This window comes from Pan paniscus, chromosome 5, assembly GCF_029289425.2.
Source record: "Pan paniscus chromosome 5, NHGRI_mPanPan1-v2.0_pri, whole genome shotgun sequence".
Classification (NCBI taxonomy): Eukaryota; Metazoa; Chordata; class Mammalia; order Primates; family Hominidae; genus Pan; species Pan paniscus.
The window spans coordinates 156,308,948-156,326,679 of record NC_073254.2 but is presented as its reverse complement, the minus strand read 5'-3'; the positions used below and the strand labels follow the sequence as shown (position 1 = coordinate 156,326,679).

The following is a 17,732-nucleotide window of genomic DNA, read 5'->3' as shown; positions in this document are numbered from 1 at the left end:
CCAAAATAACAGACCATTTTAAATAATCTATTTATTTCATCAGTTAAATGTGCCAGGCTGGCTTTTTTTCTGTGTCTGATCTTCTTGCTCAATTCTTCCTTTCCTATAGCGACTTGAGGAGATTATGAAAAGAACCAGGAGAACAGAAGCTACAGATAAGGTATTGACATGGCCGTTTTCTGACTACTTTTGTATGCTTTTATCTTTTTCATTTTCACTTGTAACTCTGATTTTTAAAAGTCCTCTTTTTTTCTTCTTCGTAGAAAACCAGTGATCAGAGAAACGGTGATATAGCCAAGGGAGCTCTCACTGGAGGAACAGGTATTTCTGTCAATGAACTCAAACCAATTTATATATAAAATGTTTAAATTGACTCTCCAGGGGTGAAGATATTCAGGAATTGATGGAGGGAAAAAAGATCCAGTGCTTACAGACTCACAGAAGCTTAGGGGTCTGTCATCGAGTCCTTCCTTCCTCTTATGTAAAACTGTCTAGTGTTTCTACCAGTTACTTTTCACGTTTGTTTATACTCTAATGGGTTGCTTGATATTTTAAATCATCTTATGTAATACGTATTTATGCATATATGTATATATACTTATACATATATGTGTATACATATACTTTTAGAAGAATTTCCTTTGAGTTTATAAAACTAAATTTCATTTATCACATACTGTCTGCTCAAGTAGTATATATTTATATTTCCTCTTAAGAAAGGACTTTAAATTTACACATTGGACAACTTGTGTTATAGAAGTTCTCAGAAAAATGATTTAAATGTTATTTATCTTAGATCTGACTTCAAAATAAAGTTAAAAATTTGTTGAAATTCTTATTTTTTTAATTGACAAATAATAGTTGTACATATTCTTGGGGTCAAGAGTGATATTTCCATACATATAATGTACAGTGATCTTGAAATTTCATTAGAGTTACTTATGTGCCATCGGCTTTGGAAAGAGATTATTGATTGTTTTTGGAGATTATAAGTCAAATGTATTTAAAATAAAAGTGAAATTAACCTTAGTACTCAGATTAAATTAATATTAAGTGCCCTTTTTGTATCAGGTACATCTTTCATACATAATTCCTACTGCTGCCTTGTGAAGTGGTTTGCTTTGTCTTTGAGTCAACAAGCATTTTTGAAGCTCTTCTATGTGCCAGGCCGTGTTATAGGGCTGGGATTCAGTGTGAACAAATAGGCAAAGTCCCTCTACCCACAGGGGCACTCAGGTCCAATGACAGGCCAGGCTTACGCAGCTGGGGCCCAGGTCCCCCAGCTCCTGATTCTGCTCCTTCAGTGATCCTTCGTGGTCTTCATGATTGTACATGCAGGTGGTTAGTAGATAGCTCATCATTGTCTTCCTCTTTCCTCATGTGTGATATCAATATGAAAAGAAAAGACCAGAGGTACTGCAGTTTTCTTTTTCTGTTTACAAACAAAAGCAAAGGCTGGAATACCTTTTGCTCAAAGATCAAATCCAACGGTTTATGTGACAGAACATTGCCTATAAACATTAAGGGTCTTCAAATGTAAAGTATTATTGGTATTTTGGGACTTGGTTTTATTTCCATAGAAGCTATTTTGGTTTCTGCATGTCATAATTCCTTTATAGTGGAGTTTTCATGCTCTTTTAAAGATGCCCTAATGTATGTATGTGTATGTTTGGAGAATAGTCCTAATGGTTGTATATTATAACCCCATTGCATTTTTAGCATACTGTCTTCAAGAATATTGTAATAGACACAGGCTGTAAGTAGGCATAGTACCCAGTGAGTTGTCAGAGTGATCAATTTAGGCTGTAAATTGCACCAGCTCAAGATTATTTGAGGGGCTAATGCTGTAGTTTGTGCCTGTCCAGTCTCCTTGTTGGTTTGTTTGCATTTTCCCCCTTCCTGCCCTTTCCTTATATGTTCTTTCAGTATTCTTTATAAATCAATCCAAGAGTGAACAAAGGCAAGAGGGAAGGTGAAACTTGCCGATTGGCATAGCTGTGTTTATCAACACTCATGTAAATTTGATTTGAGTTAAAACTGCTAAAAGGAGGCTTGAGGATTAGCTGTGCCTAACAAATATTCCCCTTCTCCCAGTCCCACATCTGATTGCGGGCTGACTGGTGTTACCAGTGCTACAAAGAGAATTCTAAGTTGGGTAAGCAGGCAGGTGAGTTTACAGACCTATCAGATGTTTTCTCAGGGGCTGCCTGTCACCAGCTTTGCAAATTTGGGCAGATTTGAAATTATCACTTACCTTTCTGCCTTAGTTATCAGATCTCTTGTACCTCTGGCAGCTTTATTGAATTTGTGCCAGGTTGTAAAATCACATTGTCTTGGAATTATTTCAGACCAGGTGAGGTAGCTCATGCCTATAATCCCAACACTTTGGGAGGCTGAGGCAGGAGGATCACTTGAGCTCAGGAGTTCAAGACTGGGCAACATAGCAAGACCCTGTCTCTACAAATAATTTTTTTTTTTAATTAGCTGGGCATGTTGGCATGTACTTGTGGTTCCAGCTACTTGAGAGGCTGAAGCAGGAGGATTGCCTAAGCCCAGGAGGTCGAGGCTGTAGTGAGCCGTGATCACACCACTGCACTGCAGCCTGGGTGACAGAATGAGACCCTGTCTCAAAAAAAAGCAGGGGGCAAGGGGGTGAGGGGTAGGAATTATTTCAGTTATTCTCTCACATCAAGCTGAAACCATAATCTACCACAGATATATGTGAAACTCCAGCCTGTGTAAAGGTTTATAAGTAACCCTGTCCTGTATTTTAGAGGCAGTCATCAATATTGTCAGCTTAAAGTGGGCTGCAACATTGAGCTTTGAATAATGAGGTGGAATGGTTAGGTACAGTACACCGCTTTCCATTCGTGAAATCCTCATCGTTCTAAGTGTGCATAGGACTAAACTGAGTTTTCAAAAATATTTTTAATACTTATGGTGTTCCATGGTGATTTGCTCTGAATCCTTTGTAAAGATATTCAGTGTCAGCTTGATCAAGTCAGCTTACTGCTGTCTTTATCAGTTGCTTTGGTTTCAATATTATATACTTTCTGTAACTTTAGTGCAAGGAAAAATAATAATACTTAGCCCTTCCAACGTGCCAGACACTGTTCTAAGTCCTTTACATGTATTAATATGAATACATTTAATTCTAACAATCTATGAAGTAGGTACTATTACTAATGAGGAAACTAAGGCACAGAGAGTTTAGGTGATGTGCCCAAGGTCTCACATCACTTAAGTAGCAGAACCAGCACATAAATCAAGGCATTCTGGCTCTTGGAGGTTAGGTCTAAGAAAAGAATATTAGTAACCCTGTGTTCTGTCTCCTTTACTATGCCCAGAGGTATCTGCACTTCCATGTACAACAAACGCTCCGGGAAATGGAAAGCCAGTTGGCAGCCCACATGTGGTTACCTCACACCAGTCAAAAGTGACAGTGGAGAGGTGAGTTTTCACTGACATTAATTAAAGTAAAACATTACTGTTTTTAGCCACCAGCTCCACCAGAATTTCAAAGTCTTAACATTAGGATTTATTATTTTGGGGGGCTTCATTGATTTTTGGTTGAGCTAGTAATTCTGTACTCCAAGAAAGTGGAAATATCTTTTTTCTCGAGTCATTAAATGTGATGGTGAGGATTTAGTGTGACTGTTCCAAGAATATTACAAGTGGCCAAGTGCAGGGCTCACTCCTGTAATCCCAACACTTTGGGAGGCTGAGGAGGGAGGATTACTTAAGGCTGAGAGTTCTAGACCAGCCTGGGCAACATAGCAAAGCACCATCTCTACAAAAAAAAATAGAAAAACTAGCAGACATGATAGTGTGTGCTTGTAGTCCCACCTTGGGAGGCTGAGGTAGGAAGATTGCATGAGCCCAGGAGGTCAAGGATGCAGTGAGCCAAACTCCTGCCACTGCAGTCCAGCCTGGGTGACAGAGTGAGACCCTGTCTCAAAAAACAAACAAAAAAAAAGTGATAATCTGTTAGTTTTCTTTGTGTATATTTAGCCTGATGTGGACCATATCCACATTCTTTAATGGTATATAACAATTGCATTTTAGCCATACATAATATTACAGTGACTTACATGTTTGTTCCATATAAAAGTCATGTAGATGTCAGTATTTCTTATATTATTAATAACAGGGCTTCTTATTGAAGAACCAGACAGTTGCTAACAACAGCCTAGAAAACAGTCTGGATTTCAGAAAGATTGCCTTTCTCTTTCCTTGTAATTAGATCAACAGCATCATATGAACATTTTCAAAAACGAAAAATAAGGGTAATCATAGCCTGTGCCTAAAAATCCAATCATAGAGAACTTGCAGAAATATTTTTAATAATGTTCAAAAAAATTTAGCTATGACTTTTTAAATTTGGGAAATCTACTTAATGTATGAGTCTTCCTGTCTTTAATGCCAGTCTTTGCTACCAACAGACATCTGAAGGTCCTCAAATTATTTTCTTAATCTAAAAACACATAATTGTTTCTCGGCTTTTGGCCAGGATAAGTACAGAAACACAGACACTACATTTTATAATGTAATTTTATAATGTAATGTAACATTTTATAATGTAATGGGCAGCAGTTAAAAGGTAAGTCACCCTACTATTGTGTTGATATCTTTCTGAGACCGTGGAATTTTTATTTATTTATTTTTTGCCTACTATAATACCAAAGAGGATACCCTGAGAGATCTTAATAATTCATTTCCAATTATGTTGAATAACTTTATTGTTGTAATTACCTAAGATCTATATTAAATCGTATTTTTTCTTAGTTTTAATTAGATTTTTTAAATTCATTCCCTAAAACTTATTATGTTCAATTCATTGACTTCAGAGATTTCTTTTTTAAAAGAAAAAGAGTAAAAGATACCACAGAGAGAATCCCATTATTATGGGGAACAGACAATGCCTACCATAGTTTCTTTTATTATTATTTTTTTTTGAGATAGACTCTCACTCTGTTGCCCAGGCTGGATGCAGTGGTGTTATCTTGGCTCACTGCAACCTCCACCTCCTGGGTTCAAGGAGACACACCCAGCTAATTTTTGTATTTTTAGTAGAGATGGGTTTCATCATATTGACCAGGCTGGTCTTGACCTCCTGACCTCAAATGATCCACCCGTCTTGGCCTCCCAAAGTGCTGGGATTACAGGCATGAGCCATCACACCCAGCCTACCATAGCTTCTTAAGCCACTGATTATGTTATCTGATCTATAAAGTTAATTTATGCATAATTTGACTCTCTTCAGTAGTAATATCACCAAGCAATTAATCATTATATAAGAACCTAAAAAATAATTTTACTATATTTGATACAGATAATAAAATTCTGTTATATTTTAGCCTTTTCCACACACAGAAAAGCAACAATTTGTAATGAAACCAAAATGAACTTACTGGTGTCATCCATCTTTACCCAACAAATAAATTATCCTTTGTCATATATGTAAAATAATCCCTGTCAAACCATTAGAAGAAACATAAGCATAGCCTTTTTCTACTTTCACCTGACAATACAGGCAGGTCCAGATGAGCATCAGACATAAACATCAGAATATAAGAATAAGCCTAATATGAAATCCATTGGCCATCTACTCCAGTGTTTCTCCTTTAAAGGAAATATATATGTATATATATCTACTATATATATTTTTATATATATCTACTATATATATATTTCCTTTAAAGGAAATATATATGTATATATATCTACTATATATATTTTTATATATATCTACTATATATATATTTCCTTTAAAGGAAATATATATGTATATATATCTACTATATATATTTTTATATATATCTACTATATATATATATTTCCTTTAAAGGAAATATATATTTATAGGAATTTAAAGGAATTTATATAAAGGAAATTTATTTTTATATATAGTAGATATATATTTCCTTTAAAGGAAATTTATATATATTTATAGGAATTTAAAGGAATTTATATAAAGGAAATTTATATATAGTAGATATATATATTTTTTATATATAGTAGATACATATTTTTATATATAGTAGATGTATATATTTTATATATATATAATATATATATATATATAGTAGATTCCCAGAGTTACTTGTATTATTTTTACAAATATAAATTTAGGTTTAAAATTTCTATAGCCCTTGTTCATTTATAAAGCCAAAACAGCAGATCACAAATTTACATAAATAATAAAACTACTTTCAACCTTCCCCCACAATGTTACCCTTCTATCCCTTGATTTCCATTTCTAGGGCACCCCCACTGACCAAGTCCCTGGATGTTTGCAGTAGCCACCTAAATGCTTTTGCCCCTCAAATACTAAATACCAGCTGGGCATGGTGGCTCACGCCTGTAATCCCAGCACTCTGGGAGGCCAAGGTGGGAAGATCACTTGAGTTCAGGAGTTTAAGACTAGCCTGGGGAACATGGTGAAACCCCTTTTCTAAAAAAATACAAAAATTAGCCAGGCATGGTGGCACACAACTGTAGTCCCAGCTACTTGGGGGGCTGAGGTGGGAAGATCACTAGAGCCCAGGAGGTCAAAGCTGCAGTGAGCCTTGATCAGAACTCTGCACTCCAACCTGAGTGACAGAGCGAGACCCTGTCTCAAAAAAATAAATAAAGCTGTAAAATCAAGAACAGTGAAATTATTGTGAAGAATGATGTTTTTCTGAAATTAAGTGGGTAATATACATATGGTACTGATTGATCCCTTTTGCATTAGGGATAACCATGATTCATTTCACTCACTGCTTCTCTCTGTTTGAACTGCTTTAAAACCCCTAACCTCTTTTTAATACAGAGTGCCATGATGATACTTGGCTTTTACATGGCACTAGCATATTTATTTAGCAGTTCAGCTGGTTCATGTCATTAGCCCTTGTCAAATAAGCTGGTGCTACCTGATATCAGTATGCTTTGAAATACACCTGAAAATGGAGCACTGAAATTATGTAGCAAAACTCAGCTTTGTGATAATCAGTCAGACAGATGATCAGACTGTACATGATTTTTTTAAGTTACCTGGGTGAAAACATAAATTTTTAAAAATCATGTAAAGAACAGGACCCCAGTTTGAGAAACAGTGCATTTCTGAATGACATTGACCTGTAGGAAATGTTTAATGTGATGTTAAGTTTGGTCCCCATTATATGACACACAGTTTGTGATATGTAGCCTAAGAAATTCTGCTTCCCTTAATTATTTTTAAATTTGTCGTCCTTGAATTCATCCAGATCGATCTTGAAACAATCTGTATTTTTGCCTTGTATTACCTCTTATAGCAACAAGTACAAGAAAAGAAGGGCATAAAGAAGTACTTTTATTTCTCTTATAGCTGCTCTTTGCAGTTTCAAGGTTAGGATCCATAGTTATCATAAACTAGGTTTTAGAGAATGTCATTGTTTGTAGTTTCCATACCCTTCATAGTTTTATGGGTCTTATTTCTATTCCCTGTCTACACTTATTTTATAAGCTGAATCCTCCTATTATGTTTACTGTATCAGTCGGGGTCTAATCAGAAGGAAAAAAACATAGATTTAAACCGGAGAAAATTTAAAGAATAACTATCATTAGGATTGGAGTAAATAGGATGGAGTAACTATGATTTTGGTTTGGCTTATAAGAAATAAAGAGAACTTGTGGGAATGATAGGGAAAAAAGGAAAAAAGAAAGAGAATTCTAAAGAATTTAGGGGCCTGGTGTGGTGGCTCACACCTGTGATCCCAGCCCTTTGAGAGGCTGAGGCAGGTGGATCACTTGAGCCCAGTTGGAGACCAGCCTGAGTAACATGGCAAAACCCCATCTCTACTAAAAATACAAAAAGTTAGCCAGGCCCAGTGGTGTACACCTATAGTCCCATCTATTCAGGAGGCTGAGGTGGGAGGATAGCGTGAGCTCAGGAGGTCGAGGCTGCAGTGAGCCTTGATCATGCCCCTGCACTCCACCCTGGGCAACAGAGTGGGACCCTGTTAAAAAAAAAAAAAAAAACGAATAGCAGATACAAGGAGCAGTCACATACCCTAGTGTTGCACCCAAGAAGAAAGATCCCTTACCCTGCAGGTCTGTAATCCAGACCTTGTTAGAGAGGATATAACTGTTTATATTGGATGCCAGAGAAGTTGCTATGTTTTCTTGCCAGCAGAACTTGCCAGAGATCCACCCTCTAGAGTGCCTAGGAAAGCTGTTCACTGTCTCCCCAGAAGCACTCTACCATGAATCTGCCCCGTGGGGGTGCTGGTGGGAGGCTGCTGGCCACTGTGCACTGCAGGAGCCAGGCACTGGGAAAAGCACGTGTATGCTAAAGAAGCCTGCTGAGCAAGCACACACCAACCAGAAAGCAAAACTCTGCTGCAGTGTCTCTCCAGCAGTGGCAAAGGATAATTATTTAACAGGCCTGGATCCAGTTTCACAGAACAGGAATGATGGGTGAATTTGGAGCTGAGAGGCAGTAAATCAATAACTGACATATTTACCTTATCTCTAAAAGACTCCTTCTTCAGCTGTTTGAATATTTTATTCATATTTCTTCAGAGATTCTTCAGCATGAATATGGGGTTGAGGAAAAAGAGCTTCAGAACCAAAAGTTCCAGGCTGGATCCCTAGTTTTACCTTTGAGAAGTTCAGCAACTGTGGGGTTAACCTACTTAATTAAGCCTTAGTTTTCTCATCTGGACATGGAGATACTTTCCACACAAAGTATTGGGAGGTTCAGTGAAATGCTATCTGTGAAGGAGTTCCGAAAACTGTTGTACTATATGAATGTTACATATCATTATCTTTATCCTCCTAAAATGAATGCAGTGTCCAGAAAACACACAGTACACTAGGTGTAGCTGCAGTGTGATGTAAAATAATGCTTTTGGTTTGTTCCTGGTATCCCATCTTCTCCTGCCTAGCATTTTATTGGCTTTTTTTTGTTTTTTCGTTTTGTTTTTTTTTTTTACCAGCAAAACACAAGGAGTCAGTATCACCAAGGAACAGTTTGCAGTGATCCCAAGATGTCTTAACCTCCATTGTGACTGATCATTCACTGTCTTTTAAGGATAGCTCAGCTGACAGTTTTCTAAACCCACTGCTTTTACAGACTGCCTGCCTTGTCACTCATTTCATGATTTTCCCTGTTGTTCTCGAGGGGCTATTTTTATGACTTGTATTTCCAAGAATAAACATTATCTGCATACTTAAATTTTATCCTGCTTGTCTTCCGATTATTATAAAACTAACCCTAGCACTGATCCCTGGGGCTCTCTGCCACTTAAACTCTTCCATCTAGAGAAGGGCTTGCTTATTCCTGTCTTTATTTTGTTTTATTTTTATTTTATAAAACAGAGTCTTGCTCTGTCACCAAGCCTGGAGTGCAGTGGTACGAGCATGGCTCACTGCAGCCTCTACCTCCTGGCTCAAATGATCCTCCCACCCCAGCCTTCTGAGTAGCTGGGACTACAGGTGCGAGCCACCACACCCAGCTAATTTAAAACATATATATTTTTATAGAGATTAGGTCTCCCTGTGTTGCCCAGGCTAGTCTCAAACTCTTGGCCTCTGGCCTTAAGCAGTCATCCCACCTTGGCCTCCTGAAGTGTTGGGATTACAGGCGTGAGCCACCACACCCAGCCTATTCTTGTCTTTAAAATCCATCCCCAAAACAGCTTCCCATTCATGAATAAACATTCCCTTTGATGCAGTGGAAACTCAGGTTTTTAAACAGTTTTACATCTGAAATTCTGTTAAAAACTTTAAATGACAAATCACATCCATAAATATTTCCTTTCACTCCTAGTTTCAAATTAACCTTAAAATGCTTATAAAATCTTTGGTTTTCATCTCAGTGCATTATTTTTAGTGAGGCATTCCATGATCCTTGTGATCAGTCAGTATCTTTATTAAATACCCTACTTTGCACCTCAAGTAGAGTTATAGATCCCTCCAGCTTGCCCACTGTGAATTAAATCACTGATTAATGGAAATGCTCGGGGTCCCTGCCAAAGAACATGGTGTGCCTGATACTCCATGAAAATCCATCATGACAGATCATGCAAGTATAGTGGTAGAATTTATTTTTGCTAGAAAACTCCACTGCTCAGAATGACTATCTTTTCATTCAAATTGAGAGAGAAGTATCACTTTTCCTAATGTCTTTAGTACCCAATATATTTGTAAATAAATGAATGCTGTGAACTAAATTACATTTGCTCCTCCCCACCTTGAGATATTTCAGCAAACTGTCTAGCAGCACCCCAGGAGGATGGCGACCCCCTAACATTACTTTTCCTAGCAGCTAGGACTGAGACCCTTTGTTATAGAGCAACTCTGTACCAGAAGTATCCTGAACCCTACTCCTCACCTTACTCCTGAGTGAGACGCCTGGCCCCTTTGCCCCAAAGCCATTTTTCTTGCCCATCTCTTTTCCCCCTGACAGGTTCCCCACTGACATTAGTTAGAATGGAAGAGGGTTTGAGTTATCACAATTCTGGCCAGATTTTAAAGGTGTACAGAAATATGTGAATATGCCAAGTGTGGTGGCTCACGCCTGTAATCCCAGCACTTTAGCAGGTCTAGGCAAGCAGATCACTTGAGCCCAGGAGTTCAAGACCAGCTAGCAACATGGCAAGATCCCGTCTCTACAAAAAATACAAAGATCAGCCGAGGGCAGTGGCATGCATCTGTAGTCCCAGATACGCGGGAGGCTGAGGCGGGAGGATCGCCTGAGCCCAGGGAATTGAAGCTGCAGTAAGCCGTGATTGCACCACTGCACTCCAGCTTGGGCAACAGAGTGAGACCCTGTCTCAAAGAAGTATATGAATATATATTAATAACATATATGGATTTTATAAAATTTTATAAATGAATATATACATTTTCCTATGTAAGATATATGATGTTTATAAAATACTTGAAATATATCTTTATGAAATATATGAGTATTATATATGCCCTTGAGCTGATCATTCTTACTCAAAAGCCATGTTTGGTTCTTAAGAGAGAGTACTTGTGGAGGGATGCTCCACAAGAATTGAGGAAAATATTTGTTCATGGATAGGAAACTTGCTTTGGAACAGGAAACAAAGGATACGGATCCATATGAATACAAGTCGGGGAGGACAGGGGTGAATATCAGAATGGGAACAGAGGAAGTTATCTGCAGTTTCTCAGGTCATTCTGAGATGTTCTTCTACCCCCAGCTGAGAATCTCTAGTCCAGAGGCTAAGAAGCTCTGCTGCCTATACAGCTACTGCCTTACCCTCCTAATACTCCAGAAGACATTTCATGTTTGTTCATAGCCGTAGGGGAGCTGTCTTTTCGTAGAATGTTCGTCTTTTTTTTAAAATAAGAAGTTTTTGGTAATTTTGGTGTTTGACCCATTCATTTTCCCTCCAAATCTTGAGTTCATCATTGCTCTTAGTTTGGCCTGAAGGAAAAGTAACATTCCCAGGCCCCTATTGTTCACAAGGAAGAGATATATCCCTTTTAATTTAAAAGTTACTTGTTTTAACATAATTAATAAATATCAAGAGAAAATAAGGTTCTGGCTTCCATAAGCTGTGTGGACTGCAGATTCTTGGCAAGGTCCCAACCCCTCCCTGTACACATTTTGGACTGGAGCAAAGCGTGCGGTCTTCAAAAGTCTTACATCAGTCTTCAAACTTCAGAAGGTAACTGAAGGCAGGGAATTCAGAAGCTGGTGCTCTTATTCTGAGTGGATACACGGATCCATACTCCTTAACCCCAGTACTTCAGTTTCAGTTTTATAGTTTCTACCAGTCCCGATGTCCCCTGAACATTTCATGACTTGTCATCCAATGCATATAGCACAATTATCCCTCTGATTGCCAGCAGTTAGAATGGGCAGGTGGAGGGGAAATGAAATCTGATACTGGCTCAAGTCTGGGGTTAGCCATTGCCATTATGACTTGTTAGCACATGCAGGCCTGGAAGGTGACAGGTTAAGGTTGCCAAGGAAAGGGGGCTCTGGAGATACGTTCCTGTTCTTTATCCTTTGCCAGGACTTCTACTTAAATTCTCTCTGTATTAAGAACCAAAATTGTTTCCCTAGTTACAGAAAGGCTGTTGGTGTTAGGCAAGAACAGGAAGATGGGTGTGGCAGCCCAGGCACTTAGAACAGTAGGTGTTAGGCATGTGTGTGCACATGTGACTTGGGGGGGGTGCATGTGCACATGTGTGTGACTGTACTCTTGTGGAGACTTATAATGCCTAGTGGCATTCCCTTCCCTTCTTAGTAAAATAGCAGAAAAGCATCATCACACTGTATAATATTTCTGTATAATATTTTAGATTATTTTACAAATAATGTTTTCAGTGTATTCTGCAATGCCTTGTGAGACACTTAGGACAGGCATCTTCATTTTTTCCGTAAAAAAAGAAGGTTTAATAATTTTAAAAATACACAAATATTCAAATCAGAAATGCTTTAGAATGTGTTCCAAAGTCAATACTTCTCACTCAGTAGAGAAAGTAAACTATTTTGACTGGGCGCGGTGGCTCATGGCTGTAATCCCAGCACTTTGGGAGGCCGATGGGGGCAGATCACTTGAGGCCAGGAGTTCGAGACCATCCTGGCCAACACGAAGAAACCCTGTCTCTACTAAAAATACAAAAATTAGCTAGGCATAGTGGCTTGCCCCTGTAGTCCCAGCTATTTGGGAGGCTGAGACTCAGGAACCACTTTAACCCAGGAGGCAGAAGTTGGAGTGAGCTGAGACTGTACCACTGCACTCCAGCCTGGGCAACAGAGTGAGACCCTTCTCAAAAAAGGAAAAAGAAAGTAAACTATTTATTCAATCAGGCAAAAAAAGCAAAGTCTTAAAAAGCAGTAGAAAGGTTGGATTTACATTAGCATCGTTTTCCAATTTGAGAAGACAAACTGACCTGCTAACAATGTTCAAGCAGTTGGTATTACTGAGACTAAGGTTAATTTGTTGAGCATTGAACAAGTTATGAAGCTTGCACACATATGTATATGCTGCAATGAAATAAAATGAATGGTAAAATTAGTTTAGCACTCATTTGATGCATAGGCATTATTTGGCTACATTGTAAAGCATAATAATGAGCCTATAACATAAGGGGCTGCCAATTTAGTTGGAGAGAGTGGCAATCTAAGAAAAACCGTAGAAGATTAAGTATTTGGGGCCAATTAAGTATATCTCAAAAATAAATCCAAGATATTAAGCATGAATTCATAAGGATCAAGATGAGGTCAGAGGCAGATTTAAGGGGCAAAGATAAGAAGATTGGTCTTCAAAAATTTACATATGAAATTATGCAAGGGCTTTAGGAAGCTGGAATATCTAGAAAGTGTGCGAAATGGCTTAATGAGAAAAACACAGGACCAGAGATTAAGAGATCGTGCATTTAGCCTCAACTATCTCTCAGCAGTTGTGTGACTTTGTGCAAATCATTTACTCCCCCCTCCAAATTATAATCCCCTCATCTTTGAGGCAAAGGTCCTCATAAGTGGTACTCTTTATCAGATGAATATAAAAATGCCTGCAGCAGAAATCATTAAATGTGTAGAACTGCTGCTGCTGCTGATTTACTTCTATTAATGATGATCTGTTGTAATTGATAAATTGTTCTATTTGATAATTTTCATAACAAAATAACAGATTTAAAATTTTTTTGTTGTTGTTTAGAGACAGGGTCTTACTCCATAGCCCAGGCTGGAATGCAGTGGTGCCATCATAGCTCACTGAAGCCTCAAACTCCTGAGCTCAAGTGATCCTCCCACCTCGACTGCCAGAGTAGCTTGGACTACTGGTGCGTGCCACCACACACAGCTAATTTTTTTCTTTTGTAGAGACGGGGGTCTTGCTATGTTTACCAGGCTAGTCTTGAACTCCTGGCCTTGAGCAGTCCTCCCATCTCGGCCTCCCAAAGCGCTAGGATTACAGGCATGAGCCACTGTGCCTGACCTAGATTTTTTAAAATAAGAATTTAAGGTACAAATACACCACAATTTATTATTTTTGTTAGTAATGATGTGACTCATCAGTCTGATTTTTTTAATTGTAGATTTATAAAATTATTCATTATAAAACATTTTGGTTTTCCTAATAATGTGTTTTCCAGTTTTAAGACTAACTTATTTCTATTTTTATTTTTCAAATTCCTTAGCACTCCCGATTTGGAAAAACAACCAAATGAAAATGGTGTATCTGTTCAGAATGAAAATTTTGAAGAAATTATAAACTTACCCATTGGATCTAAACCATCCAGATTAGATGTCACCAACAGTGAGAGCCCAGAAATTCCTTTGAATCCAATTTTGGCCTTTGATGATGAAGGGACACTTGGGCCCCTGCCTCAGGTAGATGGTGTTCAGACACAGCAGACTGCAGGTAAGCTTGCCTCCAACTCCCTTCTGTAGTCATCAGAAATATCTGACACCCAGGAGGACACGAACTGCTGCCTTCTACAGTATGATTGTGGTAACACTTTGTTCTTCAAAGGACCAAGTAAGCCACAGTGGAAGAGATTGTGCCTGGCTCATAGAAATTGAATTTTGAGTTGGATTGGACAACTTCTAAGGCCTCTCCTATTCTCTCAGTCAGTGCAGAAGTCCAGTCCGCAGCACCCAGTGGGTGTCTGTCAGCCTCTCTGCACAGAGCAGCACCCATTACCCGACATCATGCATGCTCAGAATATGCTTTGTAGAAAGACAGGGCTGCCTCCCCATAATTTTGGACCATCCGGCCTAGTGCTGCCCACTAGAGAAAGATCTGAGTTTTTTCCATCTTTCTCAGGTCTTCATGTATTTGAAGACTGCCATCATGTTCTCCCACCATTTTTCTCTTATTTGGGTTTGGCAACCTGGGTAATAAATTATTGTCCTTTCAAAATGTGACATGATGGATAGTTACGATTTAGGTGATGAAACCAGTACTCACACTGAGTCTAAGGATCTTTACTTGTTAAATGATTTTGTTGCTGTTGAAACTGCCTGTGACTTTCTTATACAATGTCTCTTTGACCCACACTTGACCTGAAGTCTTTGTGCAAAAAGAACAATCAGGACCCAAAGAAAGAAGACGTAATGTCAAATATTACTAATTTAGTGGTCATAGCAGCTCAGCAACGCAATCCCATCAGTCTCAGGAATTAGCAAGATAATCTGTGCTCCCTGTCTCTTCAAACCTGTTTCAATTTTGTTGACTTCTCTTCCCTGAAGATGACTGTCATGTATTGACCAGCATCTCTTTATATTTCTACAAAAAGAACTGGCCAAATTCAGGATAACTAAATGGAGACAATACAGAATTATTTGTGGGCAAATTGTTTTGCCTTCTAGATTCAATCAGTGAATCTGTAATAAATCAACTTTTAATGTGATGAGATAACCAATGTGAACCACCCATCCAAATGAAGCTACTCTTCTTTTCTCCTCTAGTGTACTGACCTTGGAAGTGGAACCTCACTTTAGTGAACTCCACTTTTCTAGGATTTGAAGGGAGGTTGTAAGGGCCCTCCCCTGTCTGACTTTCTGATTCTTAAGCCTTTGGGAACAATCTGACTAATGGTATGTTGATGGAAACATGCCCAGCGCAGCTTCCTACTCATGTTACAGATTTACAGGGAGGGAAAGAACTTCCAGATGATTTATCAACATTTATTTAACCTCCAACATATGTTTAGAACCCTAAGCATCAGATACTGAGGATACAAGAGAAATGAATGTTTAAACCCCTAACCGAGAAAAGTACAATCTGTGTATGCCACTTGGAAAAATGAAGGCTGTGGCCTAAGCTGATGTAAAGAAAAGAACATATGTTTCCTATGAGTAACAGAATTCACTTAAATATAAGACTGTGAATCCTAACAAAATTGCCTATTCTTATATAAGTGTATATAACAGTATAGTAAGTTTTAGAAATTTAAGGTATTACTATGGTATTCTTGAAATAAGATTTTAGATAAATGTCATATTAATCTGTTCTTTTTCTGTCTCTTCATGTAGAAGTTATATGAGTGTTTCTTCTGAAGAACCAAAGCTGAAATTTAATGAGAATTTCTACAATTAATGGAATTCCTTTCCTGCTATAAAGGAGCATCCCCTCCACCCGTTTTCTAGAGTTCTTGACCATCATTTTGAAAAGATTTATTAAAACTAGCTAAAGACAACAGACTGGATAGCTTTTCTAATAATTTTCATCAATAGGAAAAAAGAAATATGTCTCATTCTTCAATACTTTAAAATGGCTTTAAAATGGCTTTTTCCAGTGTGCTCCTTCTTAGCAATCAATATTTTTCTGCATTCTTTAAAAGACAAGAGAATTTGGTTATAAAAGAAATGGGCTGACTAGGCATGATTTTTTTGGTCTTAAAAGCTTAACATGTAAAATTGGCAAAAAAATTTTTACCTTTTATAATACTTGAAAAATAAGTACCTCTTTGTTCTACAAGTAGAATGAATAGGAGAAGAGTTTAAGCCTGTTTTTTTAAATATTATTGCAAAGAGCTCTATTTGTAGAAGCAAATTATAGGCAGATTACCAGGTTCTTATAAATACAACTTGTACATGGACATTCTGCAAACCCAGCTGTCACATTTTTCTTGCAACTCCTTTTGCAAAAGCAGACTAAAATGTTTTAAAATGTGAAAAAACATTATTTTTTCAAAGCAAGAAAATAATTTACTGCCCTCTTACATAATGTATTTATAAAGTTTTTCCAGATAAACTAATCAAATAAATTAGAATAATGTGACAACATTACAAATTTAATTTGTTAGCTGCATTCCTTCTGATGTTACCACGATAGAATGTTACTGATGATTCAGGGCTATTTCTGAAGTCTGTATGTTGCTGCTGTCCCCAGTGATGGTGGACTTATCTTTGCCTTACCTGATCACAAATTATGTTGGGGAAAATAAAGATTTAATATTTCTTTAAATAGAAAAAGAATTTGGTTTTGCTCGTTTAAGAGCAATGAGAAAATGATGGAATGTTGACTGTGTTTGGCACACAGGACACGGACCTTCATGGAAGTCCTTGCTCTGCGTGGCATCTGTCAGCTTTTCACCTTTCATTCTTATTCTTCACTTTTGCTGCTGAGCCTAGCTGTACAAACTTGCACTTTCATTTGCTAATATAAATTCAGTTTTATTTTACCATTTTAGAGACTACTAATGATTAAATGTAGAAGGAGAGGGTGCACATGTTTTTATGTGGAGTGTTTAAAAGATAAATTTATACCACTGTAATGTGCAGCTTTTATTAAAAGAGAAATTGGTTGAACTGCTAGGTTGAATGAGAGACTTCATCTATTGGACTATTTTTTTTTAATCCAGGCATATGGTCTTTAGTAATGTCTTGTAATTTGTGAAAACATTAATTTGGGGGTTTTCCCTGTTTTCAGTTGTCCATGTACACATAGTCATTATATTAGAAAAGAAATCTGTTCAACAAACTTGTTTAATTTGTTTAAATCAACATAGCATGAAACACCAAATAAAATGTTTGACATAGTTTTACTTCTAGCTTTCTCATATGTTACAACTTCACTCAGATTGATTCTTGAGTCTTCAGATTGTCCTTCATTTAACTCAGTGACATTTTCCTAGCCTCCTGTTGATTAAGCATATAGGATAGCCTTATTTAAAATTTAGAGCAGTAGGTGTATTTTGGCTGTTTTTCTTTTTCATGTGTGTTTTTAAACTTTAGTCATCATTAGCAAACAAAGTCTTCTAAGTAATCAAGTTTT

General features: G+C 37.6%; 1 protein-coding gene across 8 annotated transcripts in view; it reads left to right on the top strand.

Moving 5' to 3' along the window:
* MAP7 (microtubule associated protein 7) overlaps positions 1 to 17,502 on the top strand; it is a 210,833-nt gene extending 193,331 nt beyond the window's left edge. For all 8 annotated transcript variants that reach the window (XM_055114154.2, XM_055114153.2, XM_034962921.3 and 5 more), the window contains 5 exons: positions 110 to 160; positions 264 to 321; positions 3,348 to 3,450; positions 14,149 to 14,372; positions 15,989 to 17,502. In XM_055114154.2, the coding sequence (XP_054970129.1) occupies positions 110 to 160; positions 264 to 321; positions 3,348 to 3,450; positions 14,149 to 14,372; positions 15,989 to 15,999 (447 nt within the window). In that variant the 3' untranslated portion in view covers positions 16,000 to 17,502. The remainder of the gene's footprint in view (positions 1 to 109; positions 161 to 263; positions 322 to 3,347; positions 3,451 to 14,148; positions 14,373 to 15,988) is intronic.
* The last annotated feature ends 230 nt before the right edge of the window (positions 17,503 to 17,732 follow it).